The 26,950-nt window shown below is 44.4% G+C and overlaps 3 protein-coding genes across 10 annotated transcripts; 2 read left to right on the plus strand and 1 right to left on the minus strand.

Moving 5' to 3' along the window:
• Positions 1 to 113: 113 nt before the first annotated feature.
• On the plus strand, positions 114 to 4,249 carry pdia4 (protein disulfide isomerase family A, member 4). The gene is made up of 10 exons (XM_028961855.1): positions 114 to 329; positions 425 to 599; positions 689 to 894; positions 972 to 1,110; positions 1,238 to 1,443; positions 1,548 to 1,706; positions 1,853 to 2,004; positions 2,100 to 2,256; positions 3,232 to 3,465; positions 3,661 to 4,249. The coding sequence occupies exons 1-10, from the start codon at positions 251 to 253 to the stop codon at positions 4,074 to 4,076; spliced, it is 1,923 nt and encodes a 640-aa protein (XP_028817688.1). The 5' UTR covers positions 114 to 250; the 3' UTR covers positions 4,077 to 4,249.
• A 352-nt stretch (positions 4,250 to 4,601) lies between these two features.
• Positions 4,602 to 15,251, plus strand: ezh2 (enhancer of zeste 2 polycomb repressive complex 2 subunit). Of its 3 annotated transcripts, none has more exons than XM_028961832.1 (20): positions 4,602 to 4,628; positions 7,153 to 7,276; positions 9,192 to 9,320; positions 9,758 to 9,877; positions 9,984 to 10,104; positions 10,175 to 10,357; positions 10,439 to 10,541; positions 10,753 to 10,925; positions 11,026 to 11,123; positions 11,233 to 11,476; positions 11,652 to 11,821; positions 12,131 to 12,225; positions 12,309 to 12,349; positions 12,457 to 12,582; positions 13,087 to 13,265; positions 13,505 to 13,600; positions 13,705 to 13,786; positions 13,890 to 13,970; positions 14,051 to 14,135; positions 14,229 to 15,251. In XM_028961832.1, the coding sequence occupies exons 2-20, from the start codon at positions 7,160 to 7,162 to the stop codon at positions 14,287 to 14,289; spliced, it is 2,304 nt and encodes a 767-aa protein (XP_028817665.1). In that variant the 5' UTR covers positions 4,602 to 4,628; positions 7,153 to 7,159; the 3' UTR covers positions 14,290 to 15,251. The 3 variants fall into 3 exon arrangements, with proteins under 3 accessions (XP_028817665.1, XP_028817656.1, XP_028817675.1); XM_028961823.1 differs by lacking the exon at positions 4,602 to 4,628 and adding an exon at positions 5,023 to 5,337; XM_028961842.1 differs by lacking the exon at positions 4,602 to 4,628 and adding an exon at positions 5,023 to 5,337 and having other exon boundaries at positions 10,753 to 10,916.
• On the minus strand, positions 15,236 to 26,950 carry cul1b (cullin 1b). Of its 6 annotated transcripts, XM_028961781.1 has the most exons (24): positions 26,814 to 26,950; positions 25,598 to 25,741; positions 25,336 to 25,430; positions 23,782 to 24,069; positions 21,734 to 21,911; positions 20,886 to 21,053; positions 20,738 to 20,788; positions 20,559 to 20,649; positions 20,238 to 20,401; positions 19,913 to 20,075; positions 19,688 to 19,818; positions 19,449 to 19,556; positions 19,261 to 19,367; positions 18,725 to 18,773; positions 18,111 to 18,242; positions 17,904 to 18,021; positions 17,707 to 17,783; positions 17,469 to 17,600; positions 17,169 to 17,261; positions 17,038 to 17,085; positions 16,862 to 16,944; positions 16,675 to 16,780; positions 16,483 to 16,596; positions 15,236 to 16,368 (listed from the first exon to the last, which is right to left on the minus strand). In XM_028961781.1, exons 4-24 carry the CDS (start codon positions 23,919 to 23,921, stop codon positions 16,288 to 16,290), a joined length of 2,334 nt encoding a protein of 777 aa, XP_028817614.1. In that variant the 5' UTR covers positions 23,922 to 24,069; positions 25,336 to 25,430; positions 25,598 to 25,741; positions 26,814 to 26,950; the 3' UTR covers positions 15,236 to 16,287. The 6 variants fall into 6 exon arrangements, 5 of the variants coding, with proteins under 5 accessions (XP_028817614.1, XP_028817632.1, XP_028817641.1 ...); XM_028961799.1 differs by lacking the exon at positions 25,336 to 25,430 and having other exon boundaries at positions 25,655 to 25,741; XM_028961808.1 differs by lacking the exon at positions 25,336 to 25,430 and having other exon boundaries at positions 20,607 to 20,649.

A 26,950-nucleotide genomic window follows, 5' to 3' on the forward strand; every position in this document is an offset into this window, starting at 1 on the left:
AACGGGCCGCTCGGCCAATGGCGGCCGCGAACGTGCGCGCTTCGGACTTGAGTGGCGACGCCTGATTGGAGGAGCGGGCGGGCAGCGAACCAATGAGGACGCGGCAAGTCAGACAAGTTCGCGTCGCGCCGCGGCCAGCACGTCGCGACGTCGCCAGAGCCGCAGCAGCGTGTCCGTGTGCAGTATTATCCCGACGCCAGTATTTATCATCATTATTATTATTTTTATCCGGACGGTGAGCGGGAGGAACATGAGGGGGACGGCGCTCCTGGTCGTCGTGCTGCTCGGCGTGGCGCACTTCGCGTCGGTGGCCAAATGTGACGAGAGCGGTGAGCGCAAACACGCACACGCACAGCAACTGGTGTAAAGTCTGCTAAATGAAGACGCAGCGAGTGCGACGTTTTCTGCGACCCCTTCCGTTTAGATTCTGCCGAGGAGCTCCTGGACGAGGAGGACGACGGTGCCGACGACGAGGATGACGAAGGTGACGACGGCACGGAAGTCAAGGACGAAAACGGGGTGCTGGTCCTCACGGACAGGAACTTTGACACGTTCGTGGAAGACAAGGACACGGTCCTGGTGGAGTTCTACGCTCCCTGGTGAGTTGGGTTCTCGCCACGTCCACGGTCCAGGCCTTGCTGCACGTTTCTCACGCGACCTGCTGTTTTTTTTTTTTTAACCTGCGCAGGTGCGGTCACTGCAAACAGTTTGCTCCCGAATACGAGAAGATTGCCAAGACGCTGCAAGAAGGCGAGCCGCCGGTACCAGTCGCCAAAGTTGACGCGACGAAGGAGAGCTCGCTGGGAAGCCGCTTCGAGGTTTCGGGGTATCCCACCATCAAAATCCTGAAGAAGGGGCAGCCGGTGGCGTACGATGGCGATCGGACGGAGCAGGGTACGACCAGAGCGCTTGACCGCCAGTGGCTCGCGGCCTTGGGGTTTGGGAGTTAAATGCTGAACTTCTGTCTGCAGCTATCGTGGCCAGAGTTCAAGAGGTTGCTCAGCCAGACTGGGAGCCGCCACCAGAGGCCACCTTGGTCCTCACGAAGGACAACTTTGATGAAGTGGTCAATGGTGCTGACATCATTCTGGTTGAGTTCTATGCACCTTGGTAAGCGCTTTTGCTCAGAAACATGGCGATAAATGAAATGCAGATTACTTTGTCTCATTTTCTTGTGGTGGATGGATTTAATCATGGATTTAAAAAAAAAAAAAAAAAAATGTCCGTTCCCCGACAGGTGTGGTCACTGTAAGCGACTTGCTCCGGAGTACGAGAACGCTGCTAAGGAGCTCAGCACTCGTACTCCTCCAATTCTCCTGGCGAAGGTTGATGCCACGGTGGAAACTGATATTGCCTCCAGATTTGAAGTGTCTGGTTATCCAACCTTGAAGATCTTCAGGAAGGGCAAGGCTTTTGAGTACAATGGACCAAGAGAGAAATTTGGTATGTCTTTGGATTTTTTTTTTTTAATAATGTTAAGTGGCTCTATTTGTAGTCACAAACTTTTTCTAAACGTGAAAATGTTCTCTTTTTTTTTTTTTCTCCAGGCATCGTTGATTACATGAGTGATCAGGCTGGACCCCCATCAAAGCAAATCCAGACTCTCAAACAGGTTCAGGAATTAATAAAAGATGGAGACGACTCTGTCATTGTTGGAGTTTTTGCCGATGAACAAGATGCTGCACTTGAAGTCTATCTAGATGCTTGTAAGTTCTGGAGAACACAAATGGGTTTCACCTTCCCCAGTATCACAATACTGTTGTGTTTATGGCATACTTTTGGAAAGGTGAGATTTGTCTTGTTTTTTTTTTTTTTATTATTATTATTAGTAGTATTTTTTTTGTCTCTACAGGCAACACCTTACGTGACGATTACAAGTTCCTTCACACTTTCAGTGCTGAAGTTGCCACGTTTCTGAAGGCTTCCCCTGGTGCTGTCGTAATGCTCCAGCCTGAGAAGTTCCGCTCAAAACACGAGCCTGCGTCCCATTCATTAACAATCAAAGTATGTCTGTGGGCACAGAGTTATCCAGCGTCAAGAGAAATCAAGCTGTGCGTTTTTGTCAGATTAGGTTTTAATATTTTGTTCTGTTTTCTTAGGACTCCACGTCTTCCTCAGAACTGCAAGACTTCTTCAAAAAACACGTGCTTCCATTGGTAGGACACCGGAAACAGAGCAATGATGCCAAACGCTACACAAACAGGCCGCTGGTTGTGGTCTATTATGGAGTTGACTTCAGCTTCGACTACAGAGTTGGTAAGAGCTCTGAAGTTTTCGCTCTTATTCCTTGAGCCAAAGCCATTATCTTCCGGGGCATGCGTCTGTTAATGGCTTTAAGTGTCATTCTGTGACACAAGGTGGCCCTAGCGTCTAAGGAAGGGATCCCGTAATCAGAAGGTTGCTGGTTCGAATCCTGACCCGCCAAGGTGCCATCGAGCAAAGCCCCCACTGCTGCTCCCCAGGCAGCCTGTCATGGCCGCCCACTGCTCACCAAGGGTGGTGGTTAAAAGCAGAGGACTCATTTCGTTGTGTGCTTTGCTGCAGAATTTCACAATAACAACCACTTACACTTCACGAGGAGGAGAGCGGCCTATAGATGACAGGAATTATCAACACTGTTCACCAACCACAATGTTTTGTGTAGACAAGAGGGCGTGTCTGCATTTTTCCAGAAAAAATTAAATTAGTCTCACGACTAAACTAGACTTAAATTATCACACGTTTATTTTTTTTAATCACTGAGCAGCCGCAATGCTTCGCATGTTTGGAATCCATGACTGTTTTGAGTCACTTTTTTTTTTTAGGAGAGGGGTGGGAAATTCTCTGGGCGTACAATCAGAAAGGGGAGGTAACCTTTTCCCCTTATGATGACATAATGGGACAAATTAAGTAAATCTCTTAACAGATTATTTAATGTTAAATCTCACAAAGTGGAATTGTCATGATTGGGACATTTATTTATTTACTTTACTTTATTTAGCAGACTCTTTTATCCAAAGCGACTTACAATAGGAAGACACCAGCAATTCTCGTTCGATTTCTATAGAATATAGAGTTTACAAACTATGAGCCCTGATAAGGCTTAGACTTGTCAGTGAAGAGCATGCTCGGAGATTGTTGGGTGCTAGACTAAGAAAAATTATAATGTATTTATACATTTTGTATTTGTTTGTGCAAATACAAAAAATTATTTATTTATATATAAAAATATCCTGTGTGTGTCACCTACAGCCACTCAGTTCTGGAGGAGTAAAGTGTTGGAAGTGGCAAAAGATTTCCCAGAGTACACGTTTGCCATTGCTGATGAGGAGGACTATTCTGATGAGCTGAAGAGCCTTGGCCTGAGTGATAGTGGTGAAGAAGTGAATGTTGGTATTTTTGGCGAGGGAGGGAAGAAGTATGCCATGGAACCAGAGGAGTTTGACTCTGATGTGCTCAGGGAATTTGTGAAAGCCTTCAAAAAAGGTAAATTAATTCCATGTTTGCTTGTTATTATTTTTGTATTGAATGGATATTTTTCATTTATAGGATATTATGGGTCTTATTAAACTTAACAAAGATGTTGCCATTTTGTTTCAATTTCCAAACAGTGCAAAATTGTGAGTGAAACTTTTTTTTAAAAGATTGAACTGTGCCCTAACTTTTTCTTCCTCACTATAGGCAAAGTCAAACCCCTAGTCAAATCGCAGCCAATTCCAAAGAACAACAAGGGACCGGTAAAGGTTGTGGTAGGAAAGACGTTTGATGACATCGTCATGGACACGAAGAAGGATGTCCTCATCGAATTCTATGCTCCTTGGTGCGGGCACTGTAAAAAGCTTGAGCCTGAGTATGTTGCTCTTGGGAAGAAATACAAGAACGAGAAGAACCTGGTCATTGCAAAAATGGATGCAACGGCCAATGATGTTCCTCACGACAGCTACAAGGTGGAGGGCTTCCCAACTATATACTTTGCTCCAAGCAACAGCAAGCACAAACCAGTCAAATTCGAAGGTGGCCAAAGGGATGTGGAGGGCTTCAGCAAATTCTTGGACGAACATGCTACCAAATTGTCACACACTAGAGATGAACTCTAATGTTTCCAAATGCGTTTGGGAGTAGCTGATGGACTTCCATAGAATTTTTTTTTTTTTTCTTTTTATTTGATGTTACTGTTTTGTCTTTCAAAAAAGGCATTCTTCTTTCCTTTTTGAAAGGGTGCACTGTATCACAGATTTACAAGTCTTTTTAAATAAAATGTGAAACTATACAGCCTCCTGTTTCTCTGGAGTGGGTGTAGCACTTCAGATTGGCTTTCTGCACGTCCCACTAATTTTAATGCTCATGGTGCCTGTTCCTACTGTTGAGGGGGGGGGAGCTTTGCATCTGAACGTTTTCTCTTGACCGATTCGGGGGAGGGGGCGGCGAACAACGGTCGCAAACGCTAACTTCTTCGCGTGTTTATTATCTATTGCAAGTGTTTTCAGCGAGGGGCATAGAAACGTGGACAAATGCGTGGTAAAGACCAGCGTCGGAAGACTGGAGCTGTATCCATAATGTATGGTGCTACGTCACGGGTGGGCGGGGTTTAATAAACCGACCGACCTCGGCGCTCACCGGGCAGACCGGCAGCCGAAGACGACAGCGACGTACGGTGCACGGATTACGCGCTTGCGTTTACAACGTGGCTGATTTATTCTCAATACGTTTGTAAGAGGGCCTTATTATCGCGCTGTGTATAAATAAAAAAAAAAAAGGATGAACAACAAAGGATGCACGCACGGTTCTAACATTTAACGAGACCGTCGGCGGTTATGCGCACATTCCCTCAACATTCGCCGATATAACGCGTCGCTTATTCGAGAAACCGTTGAGTCCAAATCAAGAACAAAGAGAAGTTCTCCACATGTTCCCCGGGGCCCCCGCTGCAGGGCCGCGTCTCATTGGCTGAGGCGCGCACGGCCATCGGCCTATGGCAGCTCGCGGCTTTGCGCGACGCGACTGTCGCGCCTCCTGATTGGCCCGTGCGTTTGGCGCTCGTTGAATCTGCAGTACGCGAAGAGGGCGGCGAGTTGCGAGTGGAAGAGACGGAGAAAGGGCGCCGGGCGAGTTTTTTTTCCCCCACCGCGGAGCGCCTCCAACACCCGAGCCCGCGTCCGCACGAGTCGGACCGCGGAAGCCCAGACGAGCGTCGGGCTTTGTGTGCCGACCGAAAGCTCGCCGGCGGCGGACGCGCGGAGGTGACGCGACCCCCTCCTGCTAGCGGCGCGGCGCAGGCTAAGCCACTAATCTCGGCCGGCCGGGTGGGCGCCCGATCTCGGGGTGCCTCGTTGGATGTGGACTGAACTCTTCCCGCAGGTGAGAAGAGCCCGGAAGCGGCCGCGTTTCGCCCCGACTGTCATCGGCGAGCGTACTAGCCGGTGCGCGGTCCTAGCTGCCGCCGCCGCTAACTCTCCGTGGACGGCCGTCGTCACGTTGTTCGCGTGTGAGGACCGAGGCCGAACGCCGCGCTTCCGTCGAGCTTGTGCGGCCGCTGCTACCTGTGGCAGCCGAGCCCGACGTGAGCGGACGTGAGCGGGAGCAGCCGGCGCGTCACGTCACGCGGTCGCCACTAGTTTCGCTCGAATCGTTTTACGTGTGACATGGTCCCCACGGCGTCGCCCTACCTGGGAAATAAAGCTCAACTTTCGGAAAAAGACCCCCGGACCCCGCGCACTTTTTACCCAGCTGCGCCTCGCCGAGACTTCCGCGACGATCCGCCAGACGTGGCTGCCGTCGCGTCACGTCGAGCCGTGGCCTGTGCTAGTTACTCGTGCGATACTCGGAGGAGCTGCTGCGCTCAACCGGCCGCCTGTCACGGTGTCCTTCTCGGTTCCCGACCTGGGGTGTTTTTTTTTTTATAATAAATCACGGTATCCGATTGAGTCCGGCCACCTCGCACCTGCTGCCAAACACACTCCGGGCTCTTATTAACATTTACGTTTAAGGCATTTGTCAGACGCCCTGATCCAGAGCGACTTACAACCTGCTTTCAAGTTACCATCGATGAAGTGATCAGTTCCGGTTCATTAGGACCCTCAACTATGAATACAACCTTTTATTCACTCTGTTGTAGTTTCTATACATAAGTTAGACAATAAGAAGGTTACAAGTTAATCTAAATATTCTCTAAAGAGGAAGGTCTTGAGCTGCCGTTTGAAAATACTCAGTGACTGAGCTGTTCTCAAGGGGAAGTTCATTCCACCACTGAGGGGCCAAGACGGAGAAGAATCTAGATGAATGTCTTCCTTTTACCTTTAGCGATGGAGGGACCAGGCGAGCAGTACTGGAGGCTCCGAGTACATTTACAGCATTTACCAGACGCCCTTTATCCAGAGCGACTTACAATCAGTAGTTACAGGGACAGTCCCCCCCTGGAGACACTCAGGGTTAAGTGTCTTGCTCAGGGACACAATTGTAGTAAGTGGGGTTTGAACCTGGTTCTTAGGCGAGTGTGTTAACCACTAGGCTACTAACACCGGAGTATGCAAGGTGTAATAAGGGCTGTGAGGTAGGATGGTGCTACTCCATGTCTGACTTTGTAGGCCAGCATCAGTATTTTGAACCTGATGCGTGCAGCTACTGGGAGCCGGTGGAGGGAACGTAGCAGAGGGGTGGTGTGGGAAGGTTGAAGCGCAGTCGTGCTGCTGCATTTTGTATGAGTTGTAGAGGTCTGATTGTATATAGAGGTAGACCAGCTAGAAGAAGTAACGCATTAATTCTCTCTCCCATGTCTCTACAAGCTGTGTTTTTCTGGAAGGTTCATATCATTCCACAGAATGTGAATTTTACATTTACAGCATTTACCAGACGCCCTTATCCAGAGCGACTTACAATCAGTATTTACAGGGACAGTCCCCCCCTGGAGTCACTCAGGGTTAAGTGTCTTGCTCAGGGACACAATGGTAGTAAGCGGGGTTAGAACCTGGGTCTTCATAGGCGACTGTGTTACCCACTAGGCTACTACCACCCTTTTTTGAAGAAGAAAAAAAACTAACTGCGTGGCAAGCAGTGTTTTTTTTTTTTTTTTTAAGCAATTGATTATCATAATATCCCTAATAGTGTAAAATATATATATTTAATCCATTCAGTTTGACTTGTGTCTTCAGGTTTGTCTTTTTTTTTTTCGTGCAGGGACGCGATGGGCTTGACGGGTAAGAAATCAGAGAAGCGGCCCGTGTGTTGGAGGAAACGTGTCAAATCGGAGTACATGAGGCTGCGGCAGCTCAAGCGCTTCAGGAGAGCCGATGAGGTGAAGGTATGAGCTGGAAGCCGCCTCGGTCTGCTGCGATGCACATCTCAGCTCGTGCACGCTTTACTTTTGTAAATTATAAAACCGAGTTTGTTTATAGGAACATATGAATGTCGTTATACCGTATCACTACTTCAACTGAAATAAACAAGGAACATTTCCCACTGCTTTCAAACAGGCTGTCATTGCTCCCCTGCTCAAAAAACCCACATTAAACCCGTCTTTATTGGATAGCTACTGCCCAGTCTCCACTTTTCCTTTTCTTTCAAAAATTCTTGAAAGAGCAGGTCCTGGCTCAACTTTCTTAATTTCTCCACGAGCATGATCTTCTCGACCCTTTTCAGTCTGGTTTCAGGAAAGGAAATTTAACTGGATTCTCCCTCCTGGCAATGATGGATGACCTTCGTGCTGCAAGAGGTGCCCACAGATCATCCATCCTTATCCTACTTGATCTATCTGCAGCCTTCGACACAGTTAATCATGAAATTCTTCTCACCACACTCTCAGATTTAGGAGTTACATGAACCGTACTAAATTGGTTCACCTCTTATCTTCACGACAGGTCTTTCAAGGTATCATGGGGAGGTGAGACATCTGTCCTCTCTAGGGTAACCACAGGGGTTCCACAAGGCTCTGTCCTTGGCCCCCTTCTATTCTCAGTATACACTCGCTCACTTATTCACATCATCCAATCACACAGCTTCTCTTATCACACTTACGCTGATGACACCCAGCTCTATTTGTCTTTCCCACCAGAAGATGCCACTATAGCAGCAAAAATCCCGGCCTGTCCCTCAGACATATCAGCATGGATGTCTGAGCGACACCTCCAACTCAACCTATCCAAAACTGAGGTTCTGAAACCTCTCAATTCAAATAGGCTTGCTACTGTTGACACAAAAAGCCTTGGAGTTTGGATTGACAACAAACTGAGTCTGAACCATCACGTTGCTGCCTTCTCCAGATCCTGTTCTCTACAACATTCGCAAGATTAGGCCTTTTCTTTCACAACAGGCTACACAGCTCCTCGTCCAGGCAATGGTCACCTCCAAACTCGACTATTGTAACTCTCTCCTGGCTGGAGCCTCTGCAATCTCCATAAAACCCCTCCCGATGGTCCAAAATATGGCAGCCCGTCTCATTTTCAATCAGCTGAAACACACCCATGCCACGCCTCTTCTCACCTCTCCACTGGCTCCTGGTAGCTGCTCGCATTGAATTCAAGTCCTTGATGCTGCCTATAGGGCTGTAAATGGAAGTGCACCCTCCTATATCAACACAATACTAGCTAGCTACACTCCTGCTCGCTCTCTCAGATCTGCAAACGAAATCAGACTGAAAATTCCCTCTTCACGGGGTCTCCAATCCCAATCGACTCTGTTCTCCTTTGTTGTCCCTGGCTGGTGGAACAACTTGTCCTGCTCCATTCGACTAGCCGAGACTATCACCACCTTTTAAGAAGCAGTTGAAAACCCACTTGTTCAAAAAGTATTTCAGATGAATCTAACACTTACACACGCACATGTATACACCCTGCACAAAATAATACAAAAAAATTAAATATATAATATAATTTTTTCTTTGTATAGCACTTAACAATCTCCGAGCATGCTCTTTGCTGACAAGTTAGGCCTTATCAGGGCTCTTAGTTTTTGTAAACTTAAAATCTATAGACATCGAACGAGAATTGCTGGTGTCTGCAAAGTAAAGTAATTACAATCAAGGCAAAGTATACTCTAATAATAAGTTTTGATTGTGGATTGTGTTTTTGTCACATCGGTAATGTGCCTGGTCATCGCAGGATTGACTTTATATATAAGTTGATCCTATCAGCAAGACCCCTCTGTATTTACCCAGCATGCAAAATCATCCCTTTGTCCACAGAACTTAAATCTTTGTCAAAATTCCTTTTCTTACGCAGAGCATGTTCAACTCCAATAGACAAAAAATCTTGGAGCGCACTGACATCCTGAATCAGGAATGGAAGCTGCGCCGGATACAGCCTGTGCACATCATGACGTCTGTAAGCTCCTTACGTGGCACCAGAGAGGTCAGTGCTTCCCCCTCACCTTTCTGCAGACCACAGGCTGCTGTATTTCTTATCTACAGCTAGACTAGTATATTACTCTGCTAAATATCCTAGATTTCTTTAAACATGGCTGCTTTTACGTTCGCCCGCATATTGTTATACGATGCTTGCATGAGACCAGACTGTGTTGGAAAGACCAGTCTGGGCAGAACTTGCATATCGTTATCATGATTTTACCACGATGTGTGTGCATTAAATGTTGATTTAATCCCCCCCCCCCCAATAACCTGAAAGAAAAATGTCATTTGTATGTACATGTAAAATTCCGGCATGCATCCATATTGCCCTGTCTCTGTTTGGTATGACTAAGCATATAGGAGTGAGTTGCATGCGGCACTCTGCATTTCTGCTACATTAGAGGTAAATATTACTAATGGAAATCCTAATCATTCCCTCAGTGCACCGTGGATAGTGGATTCTCAGAGTTTTCAAAGCAAGTCATTCCTCTCAAAACACTGAATGCTGTGGCATCTGTACCAGTCATGTATTCCTGGTCCCCCCTCCAGCAGAACTTCATGGTAAATCCAGCTTTCAGTATCTCGATTTGAAATTGTGCTGCTATTGATATCATTAAAGTTATTATTTTTTCATTTGGAAATTTAAAAACTCCTCCTGTGCGGTTAGGTGGAGGATGAAACTGTTCTGCACAATATCCCTTACATGGGTGATGAAGTTCTAGACCAAGACGGCACGTTCATTGAAGAACTCATTAAAAATTATGATGGCAAAGTTCATGGAGATCAAGGTGAGTTGAACACTACAAAAATTATAATTTTTATATTTAAATTATAATCTTCCCCATTTTTTTCCCACAGAATGTGGCTTCATAAATGATGAAATTTTTGTGGAGCTTGTAAATGCCCTAAATCAGTACAGTGATGGTGAGGAAGAGGATGAAGACGATGAGCAGCATGATTACAAATTGGAGAAGATGGATCTTTGCGATGAAAAAGATGACATTCAAGATCCACAGAAGGACCATCTGCCTAGTGCTGAAGGTGAGAGATGGTCTAACCCTGAAAAGTTGTTTTATTATTATTTTTTAATAGTATTTTTCTAATCATATTTGTTTTGAGTAGGTAGAGGCAATGACTGCTCCAAAAAATTTCCATCTGATAAAATCTTTGAAGCCATCTCGTCAATGTTCCCAGACAAAGGATCAACCGAGGAGCTGAAAGAAAAGTAAGTTTTTACTGTCTTCACACAATTCCTACAACTTTCATAACTTTTTTTTTTTTTTGCTTTTCACAACCTTTTCATTTTCCTCATCCTAACTACTCAGCATAACTATAGGTAGTGAAGTTTGGAGTAGTCAAGTGTGAAATGAGAGCATGCTGTGGTTAGTGATGTGGCCTTTGAGGAGTTCCTGAGTCTTCTCTTTCATCTCATGCAGATTCAAAGAGCTCACAGAACAGCAGCTTCCTGGAGCGCTGCCCCCAGAGTGCACCCCTAATATAGACGGACCAAATGCCAAGTCTGTGCAGCGAGAGCAGAGTCTGCACTCCTTCCACACCCTCTTCTGCCGCCGATGCTTTAAATATGACTGCTTCCTCCACCGTGAGTGCTGTACGGCCCCATGTACTACTACTACTACGTATATAAATATCCGCTTCATTGTTCATGAGGGTGAGTAGTAATGTATTGTGTATTGTTCCATTTGTCAAAGCTTTCCATGCCACCCCTAACACATACAAGCGCAAGAACCTGGAGAATCTTGTTGACAGCAAACCTTGTGGAATGGAATGTTACATGTATGTGGTGCAGGTACGGTAAATGTTCCGTTTGTGCAGCATCTGCCCTTACCGATGGCAGGAAGCGCCTAGTTGCGCAACGTTTCGGAGCGGACGTGTAATTCTGCTGCGCACCTGTTCAGGACGGCATGGTGAGGGAGTATCCAGCCGGCGTGGGACCAGAACGAGCAAAGACTCCTTCCAAGCGCATGGTGGGCCGCCGGCGGGGCCGACTCCCCAACAGCAGCAGCAGCAGCCGGCCCAGCACGCCTACGGTCAGCACCGAGACAAAGGACACCGACAGTGACCGGGAGGGAGGGGCAGATGGAGGAGACTGCAACGACAAGGATGATGACGATAAGAAGGAAGAGACCACCAGCTCCTCAGGTAACGACCTTTCTTCTGTACTTTGTGCCTGTATAGAAGGTGCTGCAGATTACAAGTGAATAACTTGACCCCTCCCACATGTACCATTAGGTGTGGATGGATACGAACCCAGAAAGTGCGGTTCTGGTTTTTCTGGGGTCTGTAGGATTGTCACACATACCTTGTGTTTCCTCAGAGGCTAATTCCCGCTGCCAGACCCCTGTGAAGCTGAAGTTGAGCTCTGAGCCTCCTGAGAACGTTGAGTGGAGTGGTGCTGAGGCCTCCCTCTTCCGGGTGCTCATCGGCACGTACTACGACAACTTCTGTGCCATCGCCAGGCTCATCGGCACCAAGACATGCAGACAGGTCCGTGTGGCATCTGCAGTTTTAGTTCCTTTTTATGTTTTTTGACTGACTGTTGAGCCACTTTATAAAATATGTGAACTTCAAGAATTGTGGGGGGTTACGTGTCTGCAACGTGGCACGGCGGTTTGGTGAGCTGGTGGACCGTTTTCACGCCAGTGAATCTCAGCACTTAACCGGCTGTCCTGAAAAGTTTTAGGCAAAGGGCTTTGAATTCATTGGACGATTTGGAAAAATTGGGGATGTTGTGCTTGATATGTGATTCTCCAAACTGACTCACACGCTGTACTGATCTGCTGGTTGCTACTTCAGGTGTATGAGTTCAGGGTAAAAGAATCGAGTATTATTGCCCGCGCCCCTGCTGAGGATGAAGACACACCCCCCAGGAAGAAAAAAAGGAAACACAGGTAGAGGGGAAAATGCAGGTATTATTTGGTTTATTTATTTTAAAGTTTGTAATGAGTCCAATTTTTTTTTTTTTTATACTTAGATTGTGGGCTACACATTGCCGCAAAATTCAGCTGAAAAAAGGTACGTACTCAACACTACGTACGTTGAGCATTTTTCCCATTTAATCAGCACCGATTTAAGCCAGTTTTTCCCTCACAAATGTGGTCCTCTTCAATGCACCTTCACAGATGGCTCCTCCAACCACGTGTACAACTACCAGCCCTGTGATCACCCACGGCAACCATGCGACAGCTCCTGCCCCTGTGTCACTGCGCAGAACTTCTGTGAGAAATTCTGTCAGTGTAGCTCAGAGTGTGAGTACACAGCAGATGTACTATTTAAATATAGCTTTTCATATATGTGTGTGTATTGTTAAAAAAAAAAAAAAAAAAAAAAAAAATATATATATATATATATATATATATATATATATATATATATATATATATATATATATATATATATATATATATATATATAAAAAAAAAGTGGTAGTAGCAGCCTAGCGGGTAACACACTCACCTATGAACCAGAAGACCCAGGTTCAAATCCCACTTACTACCATTGTGTCCCTGAGCAAGACACTTAATCCAGAGTTGCTCCAGGGGGGGACTGTCCCTGTAACTACTGATTGTAAGTCGCTCTGGATAAGAGCGTCTGATAAATGCTGAAATTGTAAATGTAAATCTTGTAATAGGTGTCTGTGGCAATCCAAAAGTGAAGATCCTACCCTCCTCACACATGGCATTAGAAGTTCAGAAGATTATTGTATTACTTGAACACAAATTGACATTTGAAGTGAAACGAATTCCCCTCAGGCCAGAACAGATTCCCCGGCTGCCGCTGTAAAGCCCAGTGCAACACCAAGCAGTGCCCCTGCTACCTCGCCGTGAGGGAGTGCGACCCTGACCTCTGCCTCACCTGCGGTGCGGCCGACCACTGGGACAGCAAGAACGTCTCCTGCAAGAACTGCAGCATCCAGAGAGGAGCTAAGAAGGTGTGTGTGTGTGTGTGTGTGTGTGGAACTCAACACTGTGTAAACTCATGAAATATTGAATGTGCTGGGGTGGCAGACACCACACTGAGTTATTTAGAGAGAAATGAAAATGACACCACACAATTAATCATAATTTTGATGAGCCCTCTTCTAATTCAAAAATTCTTGATTCAGAAATAATTGAATGCTTTTAAGCAGCAATTTTTTTTTTTTTTTGGAAAATCTTTTTTTTCCCCCAGCACCTCCTGCTGGCTCCATCTGACGTGGCTGGATGGGGGATCTTCATCAAAGAGCCGGTTCAGAAGAACGAGTTTATCTCTGAGTACTGTGGAGAGGTGTGTCTAAAATTAGTTTCTGGGTCACTCGCCCAGAGGGAATTAAGTTTTTAAACACTGCTGACACCAAGTGTTTACACTGTTCGCATGTTCTGTCACCATAGATCATCTCTCAGGATGAGGCGGACCGCCGAGGAAAGGTCTACGACAAGTACATGTGCAGCTTCCTGTTCAACCTGAACAACGGTAAGAGCGCTTCTCTGCTGTGGCCGTTCCTTCCGCCGCATTGTGCATTCTCTCGTCTCTTACGCTCTTCTCTCTGTGTATACTCTTCTCTTCGCTCTCTCAGATTTTGTTGTTGATGCAACAAGGAAAGGCAACAAAATAAGATTCGCCAATCATTCAGTTAACCCTAATTGCTATGCAAAAGGTAAACCTACAAGTCCTCCCATTTCACTCTGTGACCCCCCCCTGTGAATTTGCTGTAACTCTTGTTGTCCTCTCTGGTAGTCATGATGGTGAACGGGGACCACAGAATTGGGATTTTTGCCAAAAGAGCTATACAAACTGGCGAGGAGCTTTTCTTTGATTACAGGTAAGTAGCTGCGTCGTAATTTCCCTGTAATATCTGCGTCTGACAGTTATGCACCAAATAAAAGTAAATATATATTTATTTGTCCCTTTTCAGATACAGCCAAGCAGATGCCCTCAAGTACGTGGGCATTGAACGAGAAATGGAGATTCCATGAAGCCATCTACCTCTTGTTTAATGTAAATGCCTTACACGTTTCAGGAATTTTCACATCACATGCATTTCCAAGACACTTTTTGGAATACTGAATTTTTATAGGACCGTTTCATCTGGCCGGAATTCTTTGTAACAGGCTTCCTCCCTGCTCCAACTTTTGTATTTTCCCACTTGGACCTTCTTTTGTTACGGGCCTCATCTCTGGGATATACAGTGCTACAATAACTCGAATGTGTGGTTTTTTTTTTTTACAGTGAAACAACCCTTGTTTGGACATTTTTTTGAAATATTCAGCTGCAGAATATTTTTAAAAATGGTTTTTAACGTGTTCTTATTCTGTATTTCTGGACCAAACAGTTTAGTGCAACAGGTTGCATTCTCAGTGCCGTCACTGTGCTCATACAGTGCATTTTATAACAATGCCATCGTTGAGGTTCATCACGACGTAACAACCAAAGTCATTTTCTTCATGCATCATCTCAGCAGGAACAGCAGCGAAGCTGCTCGTACCCATGGATAAAACCGCTGAAATGTACAGAACCGCTAGATCCAGTTATCAACCTTCCTAGTGCCTTGAACTTTGTTAAATACAACACTGCGTAGTTTTAGGGATCTAAGATGTCCATCTGTGCTTCTGTTTAAAAGTCAATGTATGCATGAACAAAGATTTCCAGTGGAGTAGAAATCAGGGATCTCATCCTCTCCTGTCATGTTTCTAGGTGGGCCTGATCTGTGGGGGCAGCATTGTTAACGCTGGGGTCTGTTGCATCTCAGGTTACAATTGCCATTAGTACAAACGCAATCAACTGCTCAGCCCTGTGCTCCTTAGGAGCTGTGTTTTGGTTAAGAAGCAATAATGCTGGTTTTTAAAATGATGTGGACATGCCTGTATGGAATTGGACTTGAAAACACCACATACACATTTTTGTAATTTATTGGTAGCTTACCTGATTTGCTGTGGCTTTTTGGGTTATTTTTTTTTTTTCTCACTGCGGGAGCTGTTCTAAATTATTTGTGAAGTTGTTTGCTGACGCCAACCCCTTTTAACAAATGCGTTTTGCAATGATGACCTATTTATCCTTGTTTATTTTCTGAAGGTTTGTGACCACTCCATCTCTTTTATCCGCCTCTGGTTTTGAAAAGGTGCTGATTTAATGTTTACAGGGAATGTTGGAAGTGAAGCGTTGGAAAATAAACTTGTTTGATTTCAGTATGTGACACCCGGGCGTTCGCAGGTTTCAGAGTGGAGGAGGATGGGCTGTTGCCTCTGTGCTTTTAATCCCATCTGATCAAGGATTCTGAGACTACTGGAATTGCATCTGATTTACATTTTACATTTATGGCATTTATCAGACGCTCTTATCCAGAGCGACTTACAATCAGTAGTTACAGGGACAGTCCCCCTGGAGCAACTTAGGGTTAAGTGTCTTGCTCAGGGACACAATGGTAGTAAGTGGGATTTGAACCTGTGACTCTAGTCTTCTGGTTCATAGGCAAGTGTGTTACCCACTAGGCTACTACCATCCCTCCATAACCTCCATATCCCTCCATTTAACCTCCATAAATAGTAGAAATACAAAAGAATAGACTCTACAACGGAATTTGTAGAAAAGCCTTTACATTTACAATTTACATTTAAAAAATGTTATACAAATGTGACAATGCAGGTTATAGAGTCTTAAGATCCCAATGAATCATTGACATATTGAAAGTGCTTAAAAAAAAATTGCATTCATAAATTGAGGAATTTGCCTTAAATGTACAGAGTAGGGTGACGTCCCGTGTAATAGCTGTGTAAAGTGATGATTGTGCCAGTAACATGAAAGCACACACTGTATATGTACACGTCTATCCTGAGCTATACAGAGGGAACCAGATCCCAAGGGAAAGACGGGGCATCCAGCAGCAGAAGCCCCCCCCATTTGGTTTCCACTCTGCCCCCGCCTGCCTTACAATATTATCAAAATGTTAAATGCAAGCAGTGTGTATGAATACACACTTATGCCAGGTAGCTGTAAGTGTCCTTCTCTCCATCAACTCGCTCGAGGTACTCCTTCTCAATCAAGATATCAATGCATTTCTACCAGGAAAAAAAAAGACTTCACATTAGCAGCATTACACCACATCAGTCTCTTGCAGTATTTTAATGAAATACTACTTAAAAAATGCTAAAAAAAAAAAAAAAAAAACTCACTTTGATGACTGGGACTCTGGGTTTGAATCTGGAGGAGAGCTGATTGAGGACTTCTGCCAGGAGCTGCTGATGTTTAAGGACTTTTCTCATCTTCATGATTCTGACAATAGCTGCCTGCTTACCACAAAAAATAATGTTTGAGGAAATTAAAATTGGGAGATATGGGGGTGTGCCTGGGTTGACTAAACTCACCTGAATGAGCAGCTTCCTGTCCTCCTCAATGTTCTTGTGAGTGGTTTCTTGCTCCTGTTTCTGCTCAGTCTTCATTGGTACGTTAATGTTGACGCGCAGTTTCTTGCTATTCAATACAAAACATGATTTAGTCTGACATACCTGGTCCTCTCCATTGGTCATCTTGCAGTTGCAAAGAGATCCTTACTTCTTGTACCCCAGAAATAATTTGATTAAAGTGTAAGGCCTGAAGTCCACTTCATCAATGTCAGCGGCCTCATCTTCTAGCACCTAAATATTAATAGGTAGGCGTTGGAAATTTACAATTGAATAAATTGTCCTCTAGTGGACGTTGTGAAAATGGCAAATGTCTCATGCACTCACCAGCAATTTGGATTTCAACAGGATCTGCAAAACTTGAACCAGTACATCCTACAAAGACACACTAGTATAAACATAGCGATTCAGCTCAAGCTCATTGAATTCCCTACATCACACAGGTCCTCGCAACTCACCAGTTTAATGTGTGTGCTGTCAGTCAGCTGCTGTACGGTGTAGGAGTCCTCGGTGTTGTACTGCAGGAGGATGGCCATCTGGAACGTGGAAGCCTGACGGCACAGATCGCACATAACGGCCGTAGTATGTGGTAGAATTTCATGCAATAATAATAGTAATAAAGTAATGTTATATAAATGCATCACAATTAGTTCATTGGGTCTTAATTTGATGGCTGAAATCCAGATCTCTCTTTAAATAACACTCTACAGTTCATGGATAAAGTGTGCAGCATCTATATTAGGAGGGGGTGAAGTTACCTGCAGAGTGTATCTGTTTTTAAAGCAGTTAGTGACCAGCTCCCCTTTGGACAAGTGGTAGAGCCAGGTCAACTTGCGCCCGCTGTGTCTGCTGGCATAGAAAGCCGTGAATCTTTGGTAGCTGCGTTCCAGCTGTGGAGACATACAGAAGCGGTACCAGGGAACAAGTGAAAAGGTGCGAGTGCCTGTCGTGTCTACGGTCATAGATACTCCTGCACGTGACCCAAGAGCTTCTTACCTCTGATGGCAACGTGAAAGTACAGGACTGCTGGAAGGGCCACGAGCCTGAACTGAGCACCTGAATACCGAAGTCCACTGCAGACAACAGAGGGTGTTTCTCCATTAACCTTTATGCAGCGTTTCAGTCACATGACATCTTAAAAGCATAAACGCGTAGTGTAGTGAATTTTGCCTGTTGGAGGTGGAGCTACTCACAGTCTAAAGATTCAGAGTTTGAGAGGTGCTTTTTGAACTGTTCATTCAAATCCTTACTGACTCCAATGTCCTGGAACATGCGCTGCAGTTTGGAGGTGTACTCGAAACCACATGCTTGCTGAAGAGCACAACACAATTTAAACAACTTAAAACCATATCTCATGCGGCGGTGTTGTGTTGGTGAAATGGCACTTTGGTAAATTGGACCTTCAGCTTGGATATCATACTGGCTTCTGCGTCATCGCTTGCACTGTTCTGGTGGACGAGCCTTTTGGCCAGCATCTTAGCATAGAACTTCTGGAACACATCTTTATCTTCAATGTACTTGAAAACCACCATCTGGCAAAAGATCAAACAACTCAACTTACCTTGCGTCTATTTTAGTCCCCCCTCCCCACACAATGCCATAGGACACAAATCGTAGCTCTGTTCTACTCTACTGAACACTGCAGACAGAGGAGCTTAATGTAAATATACTCACACGTATAGCTGACAGCAACTCAACATTCATGTTCATATCTATTTGTAGGAAATTAAGAGTACACTTGGGCATTAACTTACCATAGTGTCCTGAATACAAGACATTTTCATTTCTCATTTAAAAAAAACGGCAGGTTGAGCCAAATATGATATTTTGTAAAATGTGTTTTAATAAATCTTGTTTCATATTCAGGCCAATACAGTAATTTCCACAGGAGGCCATTTTAAATGACAGATTTCACCTCTTGAAAGTGAGATGCAAGGGCGTGTGAATAATGTTCTCAGCTGTGGAGCTAAACCTCCAACGAAGAAAGTACAATAAATACATAAATAGAACTTACTACTTGGTTCAAAGTATCTTCTAACTCGGCCTCCTCTGGATTCTTTGAGCTGAAAAGAAGAGTGTTCCCTGTTAATTTGTGGTAATAGGTTTTATTAGCCTAGTGGGTGACGCACTCACCTATGACACCGGTACACACCCATTTACTACCATTGTCTCCCTGAGCAAGACTCTTAACCCTGAGTGTCTCCAGGGGGACTGTCCCTGTAACTAAGTTGCTCAGGCGTCTGAAAAATGCCGTAAATGTAAGACATCAACATCAGAACTGTTGAACAAAATGAATAACATTCCCCCTGGTTAATTCCCTCAACTATTCCCTAAACACCTGAACATAATGAACGGGGTGGGTAAGACACTCGCCTGTGAACCAGAAGACACAGGTTCAAATCCCACTTACTACCATTGTGTCCCTGAGCAAGACACTTAACCCTCCAGGGGGGGACTGTCCCTGTAACTACTAATTGTAAGTCGCTCTGGATAAGGGCGACTGATAAATGCTGTAAATGTATTTAGTGTGTGGTAGCACAGAAGACCGACCTTTTCTTCAGCAGCGAATCACAGTATCTGGCCAGCAGCTCTGGAGATTTGCTGGAGGTCTGGGCCATCTTGGTGATGGCGTTGTTGTTGATGAACTTTCCACAGGCCTGAGAAAGATCAGGAACAATGAAGCAGCAGAACCCTTTTAAGCACATTCATTCATTTATTGCAGGGCTTTATACACTGACCTTGTCAAGAGCCGCAACAAACCCGGCATCATTGTTGAATGCAGACATGACGAGAGCGTTGTATTTTCTGTGCACATCCAAAATGGTTTGCACATATATTTTGGGATCCTAAAAAAAAAAAAACAATATGCATGAATGGCTCATAAAATATGATCAACAACAAAACATCAAGCATGTATGGAAGTGGCATATAACGTGTGTGTAGAAAGCCTGGTTGGTGAGCTCATGCTGGTACCCACATTAAGGGCACTATCCCCACACTTCTCTACAGCGGCGAGCCCTTGGTTATGAATGTGTGTTTCCAGCAGCGTTTTCAGCTCTCCCAAGCCGTCCGAGATGCGAGAAACGAGGTTGTACATCCGACCAAGATCTATCGGAGAGGGAGCATAGCAGACAAGCTGATGGTGAAAAACAGCGAAGCAGACAGGGATGTGGAGATCAGAAAGGTCAGCATGCCTCCTCACCTTCATTCTTGTCAGCGTCCAACAGATACTGAAACTCGGTGTGAAAGATCTCCAGATGTTTCTCGATGAGAACCTGCTCACACTTGTGAGCCAACTCATCTTGCGTGCTCTCGTGGAGGTAGACCTGGACTCGCCGCTGTTCTTCTAGCAAACGGGCCTCTGCCTACAGACACACACACATACACACCTAAGATTAATATGGCATCCACATTACCCTTCCAACATCTGCCAATCAAACATGAACCTTGCTTGGTTCCCTGTAGTGAAAAGGTGATTAGAGCTGCTTCAGAATCAACCAACCTGAGAGGTCTCCCTGGTAACCCACCTTTTTCATGTATTCAGTAACAGGGTTTTGTTGCAGGAACTCAGTGCTTTCTCGTGTATAGAAGCGTTCTGTGTCTGCCAAGAACTGGATTTCAAAGTACTCTTTGTACACTGATAATGTGGGGCCCCGAGCAAACGAATCATCTTCATTCAAACCCAGTTCAACTGAAAAGAGGCAAACCAAACAGTGACATGACGGTTCAGCGTCTCCAGCTCTCCACTGGCAGAAAATTTAAAGACCGGGTGCAGCATGAAACACCTATTCATGTTATTAAATCAACTAAATAAACCAAGGAACATAGTGGAACTATGCCACACCTACCATAGGACTGTACGACTCCACTAATCAGCCGAGTATTAATGGTCTCACCATTTCTCTCCCTTTCTATGAGCTTCAGGACTGCATTTGTAACCTACGAGAGACACACTTGTCGTTGAATCGGCCCACACAAGCAAGTCTAAAACTAATAGAAATTGCTAATAAAAATGATAAATGCCCACCTGTTTGTTTAGAGGTCTAAATAAACACTCTCTCCATGTCACCAATGCCAGCTACACACAAAAAAAAAAAGATGCAGAAATCTATTTAGATTTACCAGTGAGCAAGACATCACAATGTCACAAGGATGAGGAGGACCATTTCTCTTACCGAGTATATTTCATAAATGCCTTTCCGTCCTTCGTCACACTCCCGCCGCACCCAGTGTCTGTTGAGGTAGGCACAGATCCCGTTCAGCACTTTACTGGAGAACCTGTAGTCCTCCCACTGCTGTGTGTAGAACTTCAGCACACTCTCATCCATCAAGTCTTCTCCATCCTGACACCATAAAACGTCATTGCAAGAAAGCACCATAAAAATGTGGAATAATTTAAAAACAATGTTCCTCAATGTCAAATTGCAAAGACTTTGCAAATCTCACCATCTCTGGAACATAACACCACCAAAAGATTCAGAGAATATTTGTCGGTAAACACAATCCATTGTGCTATCTAAAGCTCTATCATGCTAAAAGTAAGCCATATTTAAACATGGTGCTCTTGTGGGCCAAGACTCATCTGAAACGGCTTGATGAAAATCGCTTCATCAGCAAAGAGTCTGGTTGCTGAATTAGCCTGCAGTCTATGGAGAACATCTGGTCCATCATTAAATGGAAAAATACTTCAACAGTTGCTGAACTGCTGAATGGGCGAGACTGGGACCAAATTCCAAGACCAAAACTTTAAAATGAGCTCAATTTGTTCATAACATCTGCAAAATGTTAGATTATGTTATTTGTATTATTCTGAATAAAATATTGCCTCGTGTGCCTCAAGTCTTTTAGTGTTCATTTGATTCAAATTTCAAAACGAATTCGTGCTTTACTAATCCTTATAGTGTTCTACCTAGTTCCCAGCAGGTTACTGTACACCATACACGATCCTCACAAGTGAGAATTTCACAATATAAGGAAATATAATCATTGTAATAATGACTGATCACTCTGTGGTGCTACCTACCTTCAGAAGGGTGGTCAGGTAGTTTTTCAGGAACTCCTTCAGTCTTTTGTAGAGCTCCAGTCCCACAAACTGGGCTCCTCCTGTAGACGGGGTCTTCTTAGATGGCTTTGGTGGTGGAGCACCCGGTCCACGTGTCTGGTTAGACTGGTGAACACTGGTACAGTAGTTATAAACATGTCTAGTCATTTGGTTAAGGTAAAACATTTATCAGCCAACGAAAAAACTTTCAGGCAGATGATATTCTATTTTTTCACTGAGATTTAACAGAGTAAGACTATGGACTGTGTGCAATTTACCTATGAAATTTAACTCAAACAAATTTATACATAATCAATTTTGACATTTAATTTAAGGCAGGGGTCAGTGACATGCCCTGACTCCTCTTCCTCCTGCATTTTCTTCCCGTGTTGCCACAGGCTTCCTCTCGCCCCCACTAGGTGCATTGGCGAGTGCTATTCATTTTGTGCAACAGTTCTGATGCTGAATTGTCCCAGTAGCTCGGGATGGGCTCCGGCAACCATGACCCTGAGTAGGACTAAGCGGTAAAGTGAGTGAGAATTTCAGGGAGATGAACTCCCACGGACTTAAAACGGGAAGGCGTCTGGCCCAAATTGGCCAACTGGTGAATCTGACATTCGCAAACACAACCATGCACAACACTTCCTGTCAAATGTTTCGATGCACCTACTCATTTATGGGTAATAGAACAAAACTGAAGATGCAGGACAATGAAGTAACCTCTTGTGTGTTATTTCAAAAACAAAAAAATGGCAAACAAGGCAAAAAGTTTCATCTTTGAGGCTCTCCAAAGCAATAGTGAATGACAATAGTGAAGGTAAATAGAGGTGACTCTGAAAAAACTGATTCCTCAAACAACTTTCTTCTGATACAAAAATACTTAATATGTTCCTTGCTTTGGATTCTTCAAAATGGCTCCATCTTATTCTCTTCAACTGCCACAGAGTAGATGTGTCCAAACTTTTGACTAGTACTGCACCTACAAAACATTGGGCAATCCCCAACATCCATTTCATGAAACTAGCTCAGAGGTCGACTGTGAATAGTTTTAACTAAAGACTACATTATGAGGGGTATAGTGGGGGGTCAGGCACCGTCTCCTGGCATTCAAATAAGGACTTTTTTTGGTGTCACATTATTAAATGTGTGAAAAACAGACCGGTTGAAAGAGACCACAAAGAAAAACAGCACAGCACAGTCTCCTATTTATCCAGGCATACAAATCCCCATTCCTGTACTTTACATATTCATTATTTTATTTCTAACATATTTTAAAATCTGTGCTTAAATTAATATATTAAGGCCACATTCCTCTCTATTTTCTCTCTCAACTGATGAAATGAAGAAGACTCCATCAGTGGCTGTTTCAATTGGACTCCACTGAGGGGTCTGCCAGTAAATAAAAAAAAAAGTGAAATGCCAATTTCGCTCACTCACTTTCTTTCCATGACCACTCAGTCCTACTCAGGGTCTTGGAAGCTAGAGCCCATCCGGACACTAGGCAAAGCGTGGGGGTTCAGACACACACACACACATACACACACACAACATTCATTCACATGGTCACACATACAGACAATTCAAAGTCAGCAATTCACATGGGGTGCATGCCTGTGGAAAGTGAGCTCACGTCAACAACCGCAACTTTGACCATTCTGAAATTCATTCCTAATGAGAACACATAACTTACGGCCACAGTCCTTCTTTATCGTGACGCATCTTCTGAGAAGGAAACATCAATATATTTTTATTCCTAAACTCTCTTGTGACACATTCTTCATTCCTGTCATTATTCCTGCGGTCTGTAATGAATTAATTGAGAATTGAGGATATTGAGGACAGTGCCAGTGGGGAGCCATCTGAGTTTTAAACACATTTCATGCACTGATGTTATTTAAAATCTTCTGACTTGTGCTTATATAGGGTGCATCAACCACTAAAGCAGCACTGAAGCAAACTCATGGATGGGAACCCGGAAACACATCTCAGACACAAAGGGAGAGACTGGCAGAAATTGCCCAGGAAGATACGTGTAGAGCTCCATGTATCGTGACTTGGCCATGCTCTGTCGCGTATACACCTGCTGTATGCCAGCTCGAAGGTCGTCCCATATATGGTCCAGTCCAATCTGTTTCAGTCCATGGGGGTTTGGGCTCCTGTTGGACGACATGCTGCCTGTACTGATGGGTCAATCCAGTTTTCAGCTCCTTTACCGCAAGGCTTCAGATGCACCTCCCCATGGGGTCCAGGGCGTTTGGGGACAGAGGTAGAAACTCCAAGTTAATAAGGCAGGAGGGGGGGAAGTTTCAACAAGTGACCTGTAAAAGAGAGAGAGAAAAAAAAAAACATAAAATAATTTTTTTTTAAATAAAGCCAATCAAAACCCCCCTGACAACCTAATTTCGCGTTTTTGTTTGCATATTTCCTTTTACGCCATTACTGGTTCGAATGGAATGCTGTGCCCAGATGAGCACAGCCTAAATCAGAGCGGGGTGTGTTATAAAAGGACACCCTTTGATGCTCACAGACTGTGGCAGCCAAAGATTTATATTTAGATTTCAGCCCGGCTCCACCGGCTGATAGCCGGCACCACTGTTTACATCCATGTTGTTTACATCTGTGTTGTCTCCTGCAGAGGCTGCTTAACCATGTGACAGAGCGCATTGGGTTTAGTATCAGCTATTTATAGCAAAGGCAGACACTTCTTAGCTATGGTGCAGGGAATGGTGACTTCAGAACTGTAAAAAGAGGAACGCTGCTTACATTTACATTTTACGGCATTTATCAGATGCCCTTATCCAGAGCGGGACAGTCCCCCCCCAGGAGCAACTTAGGGTTAAGTGTCTTGCTCAGGGACACAGTGGTAGTAAGCGGGATTTGAACCTGGGTCTTCTTTTTCATAGGCAAGTGTGTTACCCACTAGGCTACTACCACCCCTGCTCTGAATAACTCATTTGAAACACGATTACATCTCACGATGTAAAAATTTTACTAATTTCAATGAAATTCAAAGCCAATTATTATCATAACCCAGACATTCAATGTTCAGTCTGTATATGTTATATTGAATAGTGCATCAGGCTTAACTGAAATATTCATACAATGGACAACATTTTAACTCTTAGTATTGTTGTGGACGTTCGTTTTAACAAGCGAGATTTGTTTTCTGTGTCCTGTGCATCACATGCCAAGCTTTCAGACTGCTTGTATGGCTTCTGTCATAACTTTATGACGACAAGGACGACAAGTACTACATACAAGTCACACTTGTTCATAGTTCTGACCACTTGTGTAATCAAAATGTCCCATGCATCATGTAGAGAATCGTCCATATGCTTCCAGTACTGCTCGCCTGGTCCCTCCATCTCTGAAGGTAAAAGGGACTCTTCTAAACTCTTCTCCGTCTTGACCCCTCGGTGGTGGAATGAACTTCCCCTCCAGGTCAGAACAGCTCAGTTACTGAGTATTTTCAAACGGGAGCTCAAGACCTTCCTCTTTAGAGAATATTTAGATTAACTTGTAACCTTCTTATTGTCTGAATTTGTATAGAAACTACAACAGAGCGAATAAAAAGATTTTCATACTTAGGGGTCCTAGTTGAACTGGAATTGATCACTTCATTGATTGTAACATGGAAGCAGGTTGTAAATTGCTCCGGATCAAGGCATCTGCCAAATGCCTTAAATGTAAATGACACTGAATTATGTTTCATAAATAAGTGCAGTTTTATCACAGACATCAGTCGCACAGTGACCCAACAAAGCATGCCGGTCAGCTGGGCTTACTGTGACACAGATAGGAGGATTCTGTCTGCTGGACAGCTTTGTGAAGTGCGAGGACACTGACTTTTAATCCTGTGTTGCGGGCCAGGATGCCAGGAGGCCGTTTAGATTAGCACGTCACCTGCCTGTTTAATCCAGCGGGTCATTCACGCCCCGCCAGAACCGGCCACGGGCGACCTGGATTACAGCGGTAGCAGCAGCAGCGGTCCTGCCAAACACAAATAAACTTTACTTTCATCTTTCAATGGATCTTCACTGCATTGCATATAATAACTGTAATTTACTGCGGTTAAGGTGCATGGTATTACATGGCAAATTACACTGTACTTAACACCACCGACACATGTAACATAAAACCAAACCGACTTCCTGCGGATGACAGACACACTGACTTCTCATTGCACAAGATAGCGCATAATGTTCTGTGGAAAATGACTTTCGAGCATTCCCTGAACATGGCCAGATTACTGTGTCTGACATGAGATCAGACACAGCTCGGCAGCCCCATGGCCTATTTTTCGGTCCGGCTTTCTCCCCCCGTTTCTAAATCGTTGGGAAACCACAGAGAGACGTTCCACAGGCCAGGATTTCAGAGTTATCTGGATAATTTCATCTTAAATGATTTAGCTAACAGGCCATAAACCGATGCTGAGGAACAAAACAAGCAGCATGAGTTCACTTTTCACTACTCTGTACCACTTTATAATAAACCAATGACAGTCCAGCCCAACATTTTTATTATTATTAGATTTTCTTTCTTTATGAGCATGGAGCATAACTTCACCGCGTACAAAAATGAAACTAGATGAATGTCGAGAGTGATGTAAGAATCCTTCAAAATGTCATTATTTTGTGTTACGAAGTAAAAAAATCGTTTTCAGGTTTTCTCTTTATATTCCCGACTGTCAATAGCTCGTAAACTACAATAATAATAATAATAATAATAACCAGCAATTATAAACGACCGATATCTTTGATAAAGGAGTTAGCTTGCTTGCTAGCTGATAGCAACGTAGCCAGAGGTGAAACATGGAGGGAATCGCGTCTCGGGGCAGAAAATAAAACCCCAGACAGCATCACGCCCGGCAGGTTCTCAGCATTTAAAAAGAACGTCGCTTTTGTTTGCTGGCCCGTTTGTGACCTAATTCGTGTAGAATTCGCCGCTGTTCGGTGAAGTCGCGCCGCGGTAAAAACGGAAGACCTTCACTCGGGTAGGGAACAGAGGGGATATTTACTGTATATACTGTATATCCTCAATATATAAATACAAGTACTCTTACCATTGCGGAACAACTCGACTCTCAGCCCAGAAACACGCCGTTGCTGCGCTGTCAAGACTCCACTTTATTATTCTCCCTCCCTCCGCTCTTTCCCTCTCTCTCTCTCTCTCTCCCTCCGCTCTTTCCCTCTCTCTCTC

This window comes from Denticeps clupeoides, chromosome 2 (assembly GCF_900700375.1).
Source record: "Denticeps clupeoides chromosome 2, fDenClu1.1, whole genome shotgun sequence".
Lineage (NCBI taxonomy): Eukaryota > Metazoa > Chordata > Actinopteri > Clupeiformes > Denticipitidae > Denticeps > Denticeps clupeoides.